The sequence below is a fragment of the Oculina patagonica genome, chromosome 11 (assembly GCF_052425735.1).
Source record: "Oculina patagonica isolate OP01 chromosome 11, crgOcupat, whole genome shotgun sequence".
Taxonomy (NCBI): domain Eukaryota; kingdom Metazoa; phylum Cnidaria; class Anthozoa; order Scleractinia; family Oculinidae; genus Oculina; species Oculina patagonica.
The window spans coordinates 18,323,597-18,340,627 of record NC_135768.1 but is presented as its reverse complement, the minus strand read 5'-3'; the positions used below and the strand labels follow the sequence as shown (position 1 = coordinate 18,340,627).

At 39.5% G+C, this 17,031-nt stretch overlaps 2 protein-coding genes across 2 annotated transcripts in view; both read right to left on the bottom strand.

Annotated features, from left to right (window-relative positions):
• Nucleotides 1–6,948, bottom strand: part of LOC144629484 (obscurin-like) — a 129,655-nt gene extending 122,707 nt beyond the window's left edge. The window contains 6 exon segments of the mRNA XM_078487697.1: nucleotides 359–481; nucleotides 3,649–3,896; nucleotides 4,323–4,434; nucleotides 5,856–6,047; nucleotides 6,503–6,625; nucleotides 6,798–6,948. Of these exon segments, the coding sequence (XP_078343823.1) occupies nucleotides 359–481; nucleotides 3,649–3,896; nucleotides 4,323–4,434; nucleotides 5,856–6,047; nucleotides 6,503–6,625; nucleotides 6,798–6,875 (876 nt within the window). The 5' untranslated portion in view covers nucleotides 6,876–6,948.
• LOC144629721 (SEC14 domain and spectrin repeat-containing protein 1-A-like) lies at nucleotides 6,883–13,893 on the bottom strand. The gene is made up of 8 exons (XM_078487940.1): nucleotides 13,571–13,893; nucleotides 13,407–13,472; nucleotides 12,976–13,087; nucleotides 10,432–10,522; nucleotides 9,110–9,223; nucleotides 8,067–8,183; nucleotides 7,050–7,202; nucleotides 6,883–6,972 (listed from the first exon to the last, which is right to left on the bottom strand). Exons 1-8 carry the CDS (start codon nucleotides 13,692–13,694, stop codon nucleotides 6,883–6,885), a joined length of 867 nt encoding a protein of 288 aa, XP_078344066.1. The 5' UTR covers nucleotides 13,695–13,893.
• Nucleotides 13,894–17,031: the final 3,138 nt, after the last annotated feature.

The window sequence follows — 17,031 nt, the reverse complement described above, 5'->3', positions numbered from 1 at the left end:
CAGTTTTCTCAGCTAGCGAGGCATCTCCGTTCACGAGCTCACTCCCAGCCCCACGCGAGTAAGATTCGACGAAGAAGATTTCACACCGATGACGTAGCACTATACAAATCCGAGTAGTGTCTCTGATTGGCTGCAATTCGCGCGCGAAAATTCGTAACTAAGCAACAACCAATCAGAGAAACTACTTTTCTCTGCGAATCTCAGACGTCTCTAACGCGCAAAAAGAATTCAAAATGCGACAAGACAAGTCTGCTTCGTCTGCCTTCGCCCGAGCGAGAGAAATTCCAGAGTGGCGAAAGACGTGGAAACAAAATATTGAAGGCTGTCAAGATTAAAATAGCACAGAAATCCTTCTTACTCTAGCGGTGGCCTCTAGTTTCTCGTGATCTTGTTGCAGTGCCTCCACATCCTCAGCGTTCCGCCCCACATCTCCAAGATTGTGTTCTGTAGCATCGCGCAGCTGACTTATCCACACAGTCGCCTGAAAAAATTCGATTCAAACACCGGTTACCACTTTCAACATGGATAATTTCCTCCCATCATTACTCCCCTAAGGACTTTTTTTAAACGATAATTCCTTACGACCTCAAGAACATCGCGCAGAAGTGTCGAGGCCTAAATGATGAAAAGGAGGCGGTTCAAAATGTGCACGATAGAGGAAGATAGACTCGGATTGATGGCGACCTATACTCCACACTACAGAGTAGACAGGCATTAGATGTATTAAGTTAATGCTGAACTGGAAAACCTTTTTTTGGAGCGACAATACTCTGCAAGTTCTTAAACCAGCTTATAAGGTTTGCGTGACTTTCATATTTGACAAAGATCGGCAATTTGGTTCTTCTGAATACAGTCAACTCCCGCCTTACCGACAACTCGCTATTACGGACGCCCCGTTATTACGGACAGGAGCTGAAGTCCCAGCGAAAAAGAATTACTAAAAATAACTCCCGCTACTACGGACTTCCTGTATTACGGACACCAAATGGTGGCCGAAGGTGTCCATTAAAGAGGGAGTTGACTGTAGAGCAATAGGGTACGTGATCTTACTTTCCCTTGGATCTTCAACAATTGTTAAAAAAGCCTTGATTACGCTGAACCAGGGCCGGGTTGCTCAAATAGCGATTAATCTAATCCAGGATTAGCGTGATTTTGATTAAGCCTCATATAACTTTTCAGTAAGGTTTTCTGTTCATATTTTCTGTCCTCCAGTTTTGAGGTCGACTAATCTCAGACTCTTCGACACATAAGCAATAGAAACACTTTTATACAAGAGACCCTCGATCAACTTTTAATGCTGGGTTAGTGTTAATCAGCTTTTGAAAACCCCAGCCCTGGGGCCCGTTTCTCGAAAGCCCCGAAAACTTTTCGGGCCTGAAAGCCATTTTTAGTTATCTGTATCTTTAAAGACAGAGAAGTGTACAGGCCTGAAACTTTACATGAAGAGAGCCTTTGTTTATATTAATATGTGAATAAACAGTTCTGTATGATCATACCATTGGAGAATGTGCCATGGCTTCGTAGTGCAAAAACGTTTTGGGACCTTCGAGAAGCGGGCCCCTGATTTTACTACGAGGGCAAAATACGGCGGGCAATGGGACCTTCGTTTAGACGCTTTTTGCTTATACTGTATGTACATTTTTTTCTTTTTTAAGTGCGTATCCTATTTTTATATTTCCTTTAACCTATTTTAGTGTACTTCTCGAAGATATAAGCTACTTAATTGCCCCCGCAGGGTTTTGGCCCAGAGGCCAAAACCCGAGGAGGCATCATTGTAATCCGCGCGAATATAGAGTATATATATATATATAGTATACACCATTTTAATAAGTCGAGACACCATATTGAATATTTAACTTTCCGCGAATGACGTTGTTAATGAAATATTCATCTGCGCCTCGACGTATTAAAATGAAGTATCCACCATTGTAATAAGCCGAGGTGTCATTTTGAATATTTTATTAATGACGTCATTCGCGGAAAAATAAAAATTCAAAATGGCCCCTCGACTTATTAAAAGGGTGTATATACCAGGAAAATTCTCGATTTGACCAAAGTGAGCGCGCAAATGGTATCGGGAGTTGTGCGATGCCGACAAGGTTGAAAGCCCGCAAGTGGGTATCGGGAGGTGTGATAAAATTGCCTGTACGGTGATTGGTCAATGATGACGCAAGTAAACGATGACTGGGTGATGATGACAACCCAAAGCGTGAGCACGTGCACAGATGACAACAAGTAAACAAACGAAGCTTGTAAAGGTTGATTGCAGTTGGGCAGAATTTTGAAAAAGATAATTTGAGGTTTTATTCGAGGCCTATTCATTTCACAATGTCTAAAAGCCGAAAGCAATGCAATTGTTGAAAAGACTTCGCGATAATTAACTAAGTAACTCGTAGAGAAGTAAGAAAATCCACATTTTTTACATCTGAGTGGCCGAAGAAGAAATATGTCTAGGAACACGTACGAACATATCAAGCCATATCTTCAAATTTGTCTGCGATTTACGATAAGCAAGCCTTAGTCCAAAACCGCGATTTACCAAGCGCAAACTACTTGAACGGAGAAAAGCCTTGATCAGTCTATCTCCGGACGAGATTTACAAGAAATTTAAAAAAAGATCTCGAGATAATTGTTTAAGACTCGCGGCAGGCGAAACCGGAAACCAGAAGCGAGCGACTTTTAGAAAGTCAAGCGTTTTCATTGTCAAAGGTGAGAAATTCTTTCGGTATCCTTTCCTTTTAAAAAGTTGATCGTTGTCATGAAGGGTGATTTACGATAAGAAAGCCTTTGTCCAACTGACCGTGATTTACCAGGCACAAACTACTTGATTGGAGAAAACTTCAAAAGTCTTGATCGGTCCACTTCCGGACGAAATTTTAATTTTAGAAGATGATATGCGGCATCAAGAAAAGAAATTCAAAAGAGATCTCGAGATGCATTGTGATTATTTAAAACTCGCGGCAGGCGTTTGCTTTGACAGAGGTAAGAAATTCTTTCGACATCCTTTTCTTTCTAAAGATTGATCATTCTCATGTCATTCTTCATGCTCGGGCTCTCAGCCCATATGTATTTATAAAACAATTGGGCCGGATCAAATGGTAATTTTAAAACGTTTTGCTGTTTCTAAAGTTTATCCTCGCTGAGATCAAGACTTTACCACAGTGAAGTGAGTTCGATTCGAGCCCGCAAAGCGGCCCATTCAAAGCGACGAAGTCGCGAAAACGAGCCACGCAAGTCGCGATAGGTCGACCGTCCCGGCGTGTTAAATTAATAAAGACGACGGACTTTTTCTAAAGTCTAGCTTGAGTCTAGCTGAGATCCCCCACCACAGCAAAACATGACAAAATGATGTCAAGATGCTGTTGCGTTCTTGTAATTTAATGATTTACCGTATCATAATTAATAATCATCCAAAATAGAAAATTAATTTCCAATCAAATGTCTGAATTGTAGAAAAGGATGAACAGCAAAGAAAAACCGATATACATCGTCGAAACTTCGGGGGCAACCTAGTGTCAGCTATTTCTAGTATATATATTTGTTAGCTATTCTAAAATTCGAGACAAAATAAAGTTGATGTTATGTTATGTTATGTTACGTTACGTTATGTTATGTTATTCAATTCCCGCTCGCTTATTTTTTTCGTACCTGTTCAGCATCTCGTTCGCTCTGTTTAAGCTGCAGCAGTTGCTGTAGTTTGATTCTGCGCACATCACACAGCTCATCTGTGCGCAGCTTCCGTTCTCTAAGTTCGTCCAGCGTCAGCCGCACATGCGCAACACCCTTGCTGTAGTCTGGGGTGACGTCATCACCACGTGAGTTGGCGACCGGACTAGTCATCAGTTCCTGCGCGGCTAACGCATCTCTCAGCGTGTCTTCAGATGAAACTGCGACGGCTAAAAAGAGAAACACGTTAAGTGTTGTATTGCGTTATTAAGAACAACGTCATGCCAGTGTCACGCTCTTCCTCCCTACTTATCAGGTTAGGTATCTGGCAGCCAAATATACTGAAATTAGTCTGCACAAATACAACACTTAATCTACAGTGTTTCAGTAGTGTTGCAGCTATCATAAGCTTGTAATTCTACTGGACTTCCAGTGTAGAAGTTGCAAGTTTTTTGGGGGCTAGGGGCTTTGCTCCTGTTGTTTGCTCTATTGTTCTCTCAAAGGGTAGCGAGCCATTCATAAGAGACCTTGCTACAGCTGGTACCCTACCCCATTTTTTTTCGCCTTCGAGAAAATGGCGGATATCAAGCCCTATAAAAACGAACCATACGAACTGCCTGTAAGTTTCCATGGGAACCATGTTGTATCTAAGTTACCTTCAGCCTTCTCCTCTAGTGTTCTGAGCATGCTTTCTGCGGTCTCGTAGTCGTACATAAGCACGGAATCAGAACATAGCAGCTCAAACAAGTCATCCAAATTGACAGAGCACTGAAATACAAAGAAAGAGTGACAGCCTGTAGACGTCTCATATTTCCACCCTGCGTCGGAAAACTAAAAGGAATAGCCCAGAGGTCCCGATCCCTGGCGCAGACCAGAAGGATCGCAGCCTCTGGGGACGAGATTGCGATGACGTCAAGCTCCGCGCGACACTGCGCGCGCAGAAAAGCTGCCGCACGATCTTTATGTTGGTCTCTCGTCGCTAACTGGCAAATCAAAAGTAAGTCTAGGAGGAAACCACGTGCCGACAAATTGCACCTGCAGATGTTGGCTCTTTGATTGGCAGAGCCAGTCTGGAAAATCAACAAAAAGCTGTCAAAAAGTGTACGCGCAATTGTTGCCTCTTTGTTTGATTGTGAGCTTTGGAAAACCATCAAAAGTTATACAACGGTAGTCAACAAGTAGACGATACCATGCATTTAGAGGCAACAAATGGAAAAACAAGCGGTTTTCAAAGGTTTTCACATATTTACTTCGCCCACCGAAACATGTCTGCGTGAGAGCCCAAACCCTCACTACCGCATAGCAGAAATATTTGCGGGTTCTTATTTTTGCGGGATCTATCTTTGTGTTTTTTTGTCCATTGCCTGAGGACCCCTACGAGCGTCTGCGTAGAATAGGAAAGAAACAGGATCGCCAAAATTTAGTCCAATATAAAAATATTACCGATATTAGATGCAAAAGTGACGTTTATTGGTATACAGCTAATTCGAGAAAGGTTGTCGGAAAAAAGCACAAAAGTGCACGCAACCAGACTGAAAAGTGGTATGGGTAGAAGTACAGTGCTATTGCACGTGCAGAATACTGATAAGATGGCGACATGACAAACGAGTATTTGCACGTTTTATTTCTCTTCAAACATATGGAAACAAGGTACTTTTAGCCATGCTGAATTTTAGAAGAATTTCAAAACTCAAAGACATGCGACAGAAAAAGTAAAGCTACAGAAAAAGGCCTCCTGAGAAGAAAAACAAAAATTAAACTTCACGTGCAAAAATGCAAACTTGTACATTTCCTCTTGGCCAATGTGCAAATTTCAAGTGAATACCCAGTCCACCTTTCGGTCTTGCCGCGTGCACTTTTATGCTTTTATCCGACAACCTTTCTCGAATAAGCTGTAACCCAATATCGAATCCGTCTGATGTTTTCGCCATTTTTCATCAAAACTCCAATTATGATCAATTTTAGGCCTTGCTAAATTGCAGAGTTTTAGCTTCAAAAGTAGCCGGGTTTACAAGTAAAATTTCACAGTAGAAAAACAATACTGCCCGGAACAATTTGAGAGCTTGTTCTCCAGACTATAAAAAGAAAACTTAAAATTTCGGGGTTTCTTTTTCACGCTCTTTTGCAGAACTAAAACATAATCTCAAAATAAACCGATTGCAAGTAGCACGACCAAAATCTCCCCTCACCTCCCCTGCACTCTTGTGAAACTTCAGTGACGTCAGAATGACATCTCTCCTTCTGTTCATGCGCATGGCAAAGCTCCGACAGCTTCTATCCAGAAATTCCTTTTGGCTTTTAATGTCTTTGGAAGCATAGTGGTTTTCTTGCAGCATCTTCTTGGCCAGTTCACGCACTTGAGCGAAGTGGTTAATAACCTCCTGTTATAATAGGAACACAAAAAATCAATCAGTCACAGAACAAGCTCGAAGTGATTCATCTTACACAGTGATCACTTGCAATGTGTTTCTTTTAAAAAATTTAGTTGATTATTAACTTCACGTTGATTCAAGGGAATTAACCGCCATGGCGAGTTTGGAAAGTTTCAAGTGAAAAAAAAGGCCTTTATTTCAAAGCTTAAAGTGACGTTTTCAAATTTATGGCGGCATTAAACGTAATATCTTTTAGATTTCTTTAAAAACTAGTCATTCCGGTTTTTTTAAGACCAATGTCTAGTGCAGACCGTTCAATATGCACTGCACACCCAAAGTGCGACATCCACTCGATACTAAATGCAACACCCTCTTTTAATTTACAAAGACTATTTTCTCTAGATTTAACTGAGTATGGTTTGCTGGCGCTAACTGTCAAAATATGTGAGGAATTTTTTTCTTACCCTTGCAGAGAGCTCAAATTCTTCATGTTCCTTCCTCAAAATCTCGCAGGTAATCACAGAGTCTCCAATATCTTTTGAGGTTGATAAATATGATTCTCCTGGCCCAAGGACCCAGTCAATGACCTGAAATGAAAAAAATGAAATTATAAGCATGAAGTTACAGATTTGCTGTGGCTGAGTGGCATCATTTGACTGATACTTGCATTCTCTTATGGGTTGATAATACATGTACATGGATGAGAAAGGATAGCTACCTTAAACGTTTAGTGATTAGATAGATTTGACATGTATATACCTTTTGGTATCCTGCTTCAAATTCACGCAGGTCCATACACTGCATCAACTCTTTCCATCTCTTCTCCCACATGTCCATCAGCTGACTACACCGTAACTTTAAGTGCGTAACGATTCCTTCCACCTGTTGTCGCTCTTGACTCGGCAAGGAGGCAGGACTCCCTGGAAAATTCTGGCTTGGTGGAATAGGGGGCTCATTTGCTTTTATTGAGCTTATCAAGTGCTCTCCTCTCTGGATAAGTGGATGTCCAACATTGTCGAGCACTCCCCTTTTAGATTCATGTTGTTGTATAAGGTCTTCTGTGTCTGTAATGTTGTTTCCAAGCTGGTGGGTATCAAGGTCTTGTTCCAGTTCATCAAATTTGTCATCCAAGGAGATGGCCTCATCTGACAGTCTCTCAATGTCCTGGAATGATAAGGGTATGTTCTTACTTAAAACAGAAAGAAACATTTCCTTTTTTGGTAATGAGATGGTTTAGCTTAGGCATTGGACATTTCTAAACAACCTAGCAAACATACCAATACCGTAAAATTCCAGATACAAACCCTCGGCTTGTACAACTTTGTAAGGGGTTTTGGGTGGGCTTATAAACAGAAGGGCTTATTTCTGGGGAGGGGGGGAGGGGGCTTATAAGTGGAATAAAAAACATCATTTCGAAACCAGCGACGACAATGTTGATCAAATAAGATTTGAATTTAAAAAGTCATAATAAAGCAAAATTTAGCCCTGTTCTGTATTATCATCCAACAGAGGGGGGGGGGGGCTTATGTTGTGGGGGGGACTTATAACTGGATGTATTTTTTTTGTTTCCAGGTAGTTGGGCCTATAAGCAGGGGGGCTTATAACTGGAATTTTGCAGTATACAATATATGGTACATGGGTACACTAGAAATGATTGTTTCTTGGTCACAATTTGTCTTGGCTTACCAACTTAGAAACTATGTGGTGGTAGGGGGGTGCTTATCAAAAGTGGCTGTTATTGGTAAAGGGGTTATCTGAGAGGGGGCTTAACAATAGCAATTTTTTTTGTGCTTTCAACGTAACAAATTTGCACATGGTTTACAGGTTGTACACTTGTACCTTGTTTTTGTGCCCCAACCCAAGGAGGCAGGGGGACTCACATATAAAAGGGACAGGGATGTTCGTCAGAAAATTTGAATTGAAGCCCTAAAAGGGACCAATCTAAGCGTGCCTCATGCTTTTTTTTTTACCCCTGAAAGAGGCTATTTTCTATGCTAGTGAACATCAGTATCAAATCGTTTGGCTTACCAATCTTGTGTTAATCCATCTGTTGTGATCATATGGTAAGGTGCCACCAAGTTCTTGAGTGAGTTGACTTTCTTCAGCAAACTGATGCAGTTTACTGGACGATGACAGTAATGTTGTCTGCAAAACACAGCAGATAAGTATTGAAAGTAATTACAAAATGGATAAAATATGCTACTGAGATACTGGGCACTAACTGACTTGTGATGTTGACTTAGTAACGGACTAATAACTTTGTTCAGAGCAAAATTAAACAGCCACAAATAAAGAAAACATTCCTAAAATCCAAGCAAAGCTACTCTGATAAGTTTGTTCTTTGCTATTCCCTACAACTAAGATACCACATCGATATCACAACCCTTGCTAGTCCCAGTCCTCATGATGGGCAGTTTTAAGGGTTGTAAGGGTGTTAGGCACTGTTATGTCCCCGGGGGGGCGGGGGTACTCCCATAAATTTCGGATAGGGGTGTGCCGCCAAGGTTCTTAAACCCTGACCCTATTTAAGGATAAAGAAAGCGAAAATTGATACCCTTTTTAAGGCCCAAAACCGAAAAATGACACCCTATTCAAGGGGAGCAGAAGCATTCCGTGCCCACCCAAATAACAGCTAACCGCGCACGGCAAGACACAAATCTTTATAAAATCGCTTTACTAATACCTGAACAGAAAATTCAGTTTTAAGATACCTTTTTTTTTTTCGTTTAGCTGGGCGTTTATTTTAGCTAATAGAATTTAGGTACCCTATCTAAGGATCACACCGGGAACACATTGCCAAAAGGAGCAAAAATGATACCCTATTTAAGGACCGAGAACCTCAAAAACCATACCCTATCGGGCGGCACATACCTATATAGGCCACATATGGGAGTACCCCCCCCCCCCGGGTGTTATGTTAATACAGTTGAACCTCTCTGGGCAGTCTAGGGAGGTTTCAAAGAACAATATAAGAGTATGGATCAGTGCACAGTTGGGATGAAAAACCATGGGTGTCATAGAAAGGTGCCCATAATAGCCTTGGAGGTACATTTGCATAATAACTTAGTTACCTCAAAAACAACACTAGATTGTTCTTTTTTGAGTCCAGTTCCTGAGCGTCGTTTTTCCCAGAATGCATCTGGCTTTATAATATAGACTTCATGTACCTTGTCAGGAATTGTCTCCTGCAAACAAAATTCAAATGACAATTAAAAGTCATTATTTATTTTTCAATGTGACACATTGCACATGTAAGCTGAAATATGTTAATTCTGGGTGTGTAACATGCAAACCTTTTTATACCAGTAACAACTGTTGTTATTAAAGAAGTTTTCGAAAAAATGAAGAATAACTAAGTCCTCAGTTGATCGTCAGGAATTGCCAGGTAATCTTTGCAAAATCTTCATCAATGTTCCAAATTCTAATTTCATTTTTCTGCATTAGTGTCTATATTTGAGTACTGTTTGGAGCTTATCATTATTTTCAATCACTATAAAAAAATATATAAATATATATACATATGCCCATGCCATGTCACCTGTCTCAGACCTAAAATGTGACATTTCCTACCCTTTTAAGGTAAACTTGTTATACAGGGTACCCTTTCTAGACCACAACTAACAATTTTCAGTGCAATTATGATAAAAAAAAACACATGAAACTATTAAAAAAAACTACAAAACATGTTAAAGCATTGAATTTTTGTTGCAAAATGTAACAAAAAAGAGTATTTTAGCTCATCTCTGGGGTGAAATGAGACCAAGTTTCCCATCTGGAAGAAACCCAGCCCCATCCAATTTATCCATCACTCTGAGGAGAATATGCTGCCTTTGCAATAACATCTGCAAATGGTTAGATATTCTAGTCTTCTCGGATAAGGACGATAAACCGTAGGCCCCGTCTCCTGCATCTTCACTGTTATGGTCAGCAGGGGACATAAAAGAACCCACACGCTTATCGTAGAGAGTAGGGCATGGAGTTCCCAGTGTTGTGGTCTGGTCTTTGCCCGTTGTATTGTGCTTACTGTGAAATGCTCGGAGATATTAGCTGTATAAGCTACTCTTCAAATCCGAGGGTAAACAAAGTGATGATGATGATGATGATGATGATGCAATACTTGGGGAGCAGGGATGGCACAGTGGTGAGAGTACCAATGTTTGATTCCCATACTCGGCGTCATATGTGGGTTGAGTTTATTGTTGATTCTCGTCCTTGCTCTGAGGGTTTTTCTCCAGGTTCTCTGGTTTTCCTCCCTCAACAAAAACCAACAATTCTAAATTGCAATTCAATCAGGAATCCGAGGGCCACCAGTTTGTTAGTCGCAACACTATGAAGTGCTACCCTCGTGAAATAAGGGCTTTTTTATTTCATATACACAGCTATGCCAGCCTACCTGTAATGTCCTTAGAAGAGGTTTAGCAGATTTCCAAGAGGAGCCTCTTAAGTCAATTATAACAGTGTACATCTGAATTTGCCTGCCATCCCTATAAATGCAAAAAATAAACTTTCACCCTTTCAGTCCTGAGCTTGATATTTGGATTCTACAGTACTTGCTCATTGTCATGTGCATTCCTTTTCTTGTTAATTGTAAGAAAAAATTGTAAGCAAAGAAGTAAAACAAAATGAAAACTTTGCAGCTCATTGCAGTTTTCAGTGATATGCGAACTCTGAAATCCATTATCCTCGACCAACAGTTTACACTTTTGCTGCTGTCCATCACCTTAGCGGACCTCTCGGGAAACAGAAGTTCACTTCAACTGGGTCAAAAGGTCACATCTCGCAGTTATGATCGGAAGATTTTGATCCATTTTATTTGTTTTTTTTAATGGTTGGTTGGCTGCTGCCATAATTATGATTGACGGCAGCGAAAAAGGCAATAGTTAAAAGTTGAATTTTAAATTTCAGAGTTTGCATTTCAATGAAAACCACAATAAGTGAGAGGTGCAGTTATCTCATCCAACCATGACTGCGACAAGACACTTAACTCTCACAGTGCCAGTTGGCTGGCCGGTTACCTGCAATGGATGATATCTCATCCGTGGCCGGCAGGATTCCATAAATTTGGCCAATTCAACAAGATCAACTAATTATTCTGAAGCATAGCAATTTTTCTGTTTACAAATTTCAAGGCTGACTTCTTGAATGGGTGAGGGCTATTTTCAAACCCTGCATATCCCAGTGACTGACTATAGGTAAGATGCACAATCTGATCGGCTACACAGGTGACGCTTGAGCAAGAGAAGGCTCTTGGAGCACACGCTCAGTTTTTCACTGAATTTTTTTTAATCGAAACCTAATCAATAAAGCAATTCTGGAGGTTCTGTGTTTAACAGATCAGCCAATGGATTATGCTAAAACAATTAGGTAGCTTGCTGTCAGTTTCTATTGATTTTGATAGTTAACTCAATCCCTCACCAACTATTAGCTCTTATAGTTCACTACTGAATTTTCTCAGATTCTGATTGGTTTAAATTGATCACATGATGTGATAGTGTTCATCCACGGAGGGCACTATGGGCTGATAGTGACCGTCTGAGAGAAATGCTCAGATGGATAATGCCCTCTGTGAATTATGTTTGTAAACAAGTGGGCCTACAGACAAAAAAAACCCTACCAAATTAACTGCATGCATTTTGTGGGTTTCTTGTCTGGTTTTGTTTTGCTTGTTAAATTTTTGGCTTTCAATTAAGTATTTTATACTAAAATGTAAAAAAAAAATTCATGATGCTCAGTTTTGAATGGGCAAGTGGAAGAAAATTTTTGGTGAACAATAAAAACGATAGAGTGTTTTTGTCTCTGAATTATCGGTCTGATAGTTGCCCCTTGGAAATGTGATGTTCTTATAACTAGCATATTAGCCCTCAAAGCTTCTAAAGAACATCAAATTTCCACAGGGCAACCATCAGCCAAAAGTTACTTAACAGAAACACTCTATTGTTTAAATAGAAACCTTGAACTTGCGAACTTATCGTTGAATACAAAACTGGGGCTTGATCTGTCCAAATGATAAGAACTGCTCAACCTGACATGATCCCGTAAACGGCCACGCCTCCCTTCTTTGTTAGGCATGCGAATCATATGCAATATATACAAGCAAATTGTTAAATAAAAATCAAACTTAGGTTTGTTATGTCTACCATAATTATTGATTGGTTCTTTAGTATGGCAGCCAATCCAGAAGAAAAATCTATGGTTATTACATATAATTAATAAAAGCTGTGAATTTAGAAAATCTCTAAAGAGAATTTAAATTATGATTCATGCAGCGTAGACTCTGGGTAAACACAAATGATAATTATTCTTATAAACTCGCATAAAAACGGGTTTTTGGACATTACTGTGTGATCATGTTAATAAACCGCCCGAGAGGTCAATAACATGGTCCATACGTAACTAATATCATGAGATATGAGGAAATAAACATTTGTTGTCAATTTCAGAACTATCGAAACTTGTTTAATATTTCAACTCGGTTTGTTTTGGAAATAATTTTCAATTTTCCATATCTGTGAGTTTGATCCAAAATAAATAAACGCTGTCAGCTCTAACGCAGGCACTTTCTAAACTGTCAACGCGCAAGATTTACGCATCGCCAAACCAAATTTGTCTTTTGTATACAAATGACTCACACCGAGAATTGTGTTTCATAATTAATAAATTGTCCCAAATGCGAATCTGCTGGGATTTAAGTAAATTTGTCAATTAACCTTGCGTGTTCTATACGCATTGTTTGGCATGAGAAAGGTTCGAAATAGAATTGTTAGTGCATTCTGTGGTTTTGTTTACGGAACTCTCAAACGAAGCAAAGAAAATGTCACGTATGTAGGAAGCCTGCTTTGAAACTCGTAGAATTTAGGCTTTACACTTTTAGTATAAAATCAATAAAGTTTACAGCGATCGATCAAAGATCGGTTGAAGCATTAATAATTTTATATACCTCGGAGATTGGGTTAGATACGAAAGCGTATCTCCCAGCTGGTCAACACTCAAATCTTCAGTTTTTCCGGCAGGAATTGTCAGAATACTCCGACCTTGGCGGTCACGGCCCCCTATAAACGAACACATAGAAAATTAGTTTAATGAATCGATTTAAACATAAACATCTATTTTTACAAACAAAACTAAAACGGCTTCAACAAGCTAACGAAACTAAAATACGCTAAGCGTCGATCTTAAGAGTGAAGCTAATGAAAGTTTTCAAAGAAAGCCAGAGAAGTAAAGTTAAACATGGTTAAATGTACATGTGTGTGGAGGAATGCATGAACTGATGTTTTCAACGAGTTATAAATCAAAACATAGTTCGGAGCTCTCGAGAATTTGCATCTAATCAAACTTAACATTCCTACAAATAAATCAAACATTCGTTACCTGAAGTGAACGCAAGTTTAGCTCGTAACGTGGGTTCTATTTCAGAAGTTCGAATCACTCGTTCGGCTGCGAAGAAAACGCAAGAAGCCATTAGAAAATATTACAGAAATGTTCACTCATTGCTCATTTTATTAGCTCTTAAACCAATCCTTGAATATACTCACGTCTATATGTCCCACGTATATCTGGAGAAGACGAATATTCGGGGCGATAACTTCTCGTAGCGAACGACAAGTCCTCGAAGCCTGATTGACGAGCCAGCTCCTCTCTTGCTTTCTGCGAAGCCATCTTGGCCGGCCCTTGCTTGTTTATACTTCAAACGCAAGGAGGGAGTTAAAAGATCAAATTGCCCCGGGGGTGAACAAATGTCACTAAAGTGTCTTCAAAAACTTTCCATCATTGGCTAAATAGAGGCAAACTCCGTAAACTGTGTATTGTTCCAATACAGCGTGACTTAAACTGACCGGAGCAATGTTTGGTTCGTTGCAATGCCCGCTCACAAATTATAACGCGGGTCGTTGGTTCGATATTTCTCCAAGCTTGGGCGGGCAATTACAAAAGAGTTTCGGAATTTTAGCTTCACGAGTCCGCTGTCACACTCTTTTGTCTTCTTTCTCATTGAAAATGCGTCATAAAGAGCTTGCAAGAGCTATAATTAACTTTGGCAGTGATAATAGCTCAAAATTATTTGAGTGACTAGCTCACACTCTGAATAAATATTAAACGCGGAATTTTCCTATCGCCGCACTCCACCCCTCGTAAAGTTCAAATTCGGCGGAAAAGGCGCCCAAATGAACATCTATTTGCTTAAACAAAAACAGTTCAACAGAAGAAAGAACGAACAGAAAACGAAATATCGTCCATAGAAAATTAAAAATACTAGTATATTGTCTGAGGGGGATTTAGAGGCCATTATCGGTGGATTACAAGAAACCCTGCGGAGTGGGGGCAGTAAGATTTTTGGCCTTGCAAAAATGTCAAATATTTGTCACTTAGCGAATGCTCATTGGCTAATTGCCGTGATAACGGTAAATACAAAAATATTTTTCAAGGATTAAGATATTAGCCAGGGTAACGTACGTCTGAAAGAATAATATTTTTGTTATCGATACGTGCGGTTTATCTGCAAAATTCTCTTGAGAAAAAATAGAAACCCATAATGCTGGTTTGAGTCATCCGAAAAGCTTTGCTATTGTTTGTGCAAAGTTCAACAGTATTATAAAATTCACGGTACCTGTAACATTTCACACCTTTTGGGCGCGTCTTTCATTTATTGTCCGTTGTGGACAAAGAGCTTTCGGTAAAGCCTGTGTTAAACCAGCTAGCCGCCTACACTAGTCTACAGTGAAATTCCTTTGAAACGTCACGCAATACTTCTCTCATAGAAGAAAAGACTGCGTGACGTTTCAAAAAAATTTCACTGTAGACTGGGTGTAGGCGATAGCTGGTTTGAAGCTTGCGAAAGCTCTTTGTCCACAACAGACAGTAGAGACGCGCCTTCTGCAGGTACCGTGAATTTTATAACTGTTGAACTTTGCACAAACAATGAAAACTTTTCGGATGACTCAAACCAACATTATGGGTTTCTATTTTTTTCTCAGAAAAATTTGCAGGTCGCCGCACGTATCGACTGTAAAAATATTTTCAGGCGTACGTTTACAACTGTTATCTTAATCCTTGAAAAATATTTTGTATTTACTTATCACGGCAATTAGCCAATGGTATTCATCTTAAGTGACAAATATTTGACATTTTGCAAGATAAATCTGCAGAGATTTCTTGTAATCCACCGATAATGGCCTCTAAATCCCCCTCAACATATACTAGTACAGTTTTCTATGGACGATATTAGGCCCCTTCTTCTTCTGTTGAACTGTTTTTTGTTTAAGCAAATGGGTGTTCATTTGGGCGCCTTTTCAGAATTTAATTGCGGCAACAAAATTCGGCGGAAAAGGCGCCCAAATGAACATCTATTTGCTTAAACAAAAACAGTTCAACAGAAGAAAGAACGAACAGAAAACGAAATATCGTCCATAGAAAATTAAAAATACTAGTATATTGTCTGAGGGGGATTTAGAGGCCATTATCGGTGGATTACAAGAAACCCTGCGGAGTGGGGGCAGTAAGATTTTTGGCCTTGCAAAAATGTCAAATATTTGTCACTTAGCGAATGCTCATTGGCTAATTGCCGTGATAACGGTAAATACAAAAATATTTTTCAAGGATTAAGATATTAGCCAGGGTAACGTACGTCTGAAAGAATAATATTTTTGTTATCGATACGTGCGGTTTATCTGCAAAATTCTCTTGAGAAAAAATAGAAACCCATAATGCTGGTTTGAGTCATCCGAAAAGCTTTGCTATTGTTTGTGCAAAGTTCAACAGTATTATAAAATTCACGGTACCTGTAACATTTCACACCTTTTGGGCGCGTCTTTCATTTATTGTCCGTTGTGGACAAAGAGCTTTCGGTAAAGCCTGTGTTAAACCAGCTAGCCGCCTACACTAGTCTACAGTGAAATTCCTTTGAAACGTCACGCAATACTTCTCTCATAGAAGAAAAGACTGCGTGACGAGGAAGTCTTTACGACTAAAGTCAACTCCCACACTATTACGGACACCTTCGGGACCACGATTTAGTGTCCGCAATAGAGAAAGTCCGCAGTAGCGGGAGTTATTTTCGCTAATTCGTATTCGCCGGGACTTCAACTATTGTCCGTAATAGCGAGGTGTCCGCAAGGCGGGAGTTGATTGACTGTAGTTTGAGACAGCATTGAAAATAGTGCATATCTCCAAGATCATAATGAGTTACAACACGTTTTTCCGTTCAAAACTTGTCATGGGCTCTTTGAGGCAGGGAACCGGATGGGGGCATGCCCCAAATTACTGTTACTAAAAGGGGGAAGGCTTTTTGAAAAGACTGTTTTTTGGCATCCGTTTTTAGTATGAAAAGGGCAAAGTTTTAGAAAAGCCATAGTTTTATACGTCAGTTTTTCGAAACAACACCACCAACTCTATGTTTTTTTCGTTATTTATTCAAGAAGTGATATGATAGATTTCTTTAAACGATTTATTCTGAATTATTGAACCGAAGATTTTAAAGTCCTTTTATAGCAAAAAGACTTGCTATTAAAATTATATAAGACGCCCTTGAACTTGTTGGCCAATACATTTACAGCATATTTATTTCTTCTTCTGTTTGGAAATTTTCAAATAACAGTGCAGCCATGTGCAGCTACAATGATGACCAAAATTGATAGAATATCTTTATACCCGGAATAACCGAAAACAATTATATGTAACAAAGAGTTTAGAGATATTAGGACATGCAATCCCATAAACAATATAAATATAACTTATTCAAGCGAATATCGAGAGATGCAATTCAATGAAGCGATATCGCGCATGGCACAGTTTTTGACTTAATCTTCTCCAATCATCCTTATTCGTTTTTTTGGTTTTTATTACTTCTTTTGTGTTTTTCCATGTTAGAAGACTATTTTTTAGGTTTATTTCTGTAATTTTATACATCATAAAACCATCTTGAGATATAGAGCAGTTTTCAATTGAGTGTCGTAAAACCATAGCGTAGCTCTCATAGAGAGTCTATAGAAACCTTTGAGAG

Excerpts from the sequence above, each read along its gene's own strand:
- LOC144629721 (XM_078487940.1), bottom strand. The coding sequence starts at position 13,694 with ATGGCTTCGCAGAAAGCAAGAGAGGAGCTGGCTCGTCAATCAGGCTTC. Across the intron at positions 13,473-13,570 it reads TATACGTGGGACATATAGAC|CCGAACGAGTGATTCGAACT; the intron begins GTGAGTATATTC and ends TTTTCTTCGCAG. Across the intron at positions 6,973-7,049 it reads AAAGGGGAGTGCTCGACAAT|CCAGAATTTTCCAGGGAGTC; the intron begins GTTGGACATCCA and ends TATTCCACCAAG.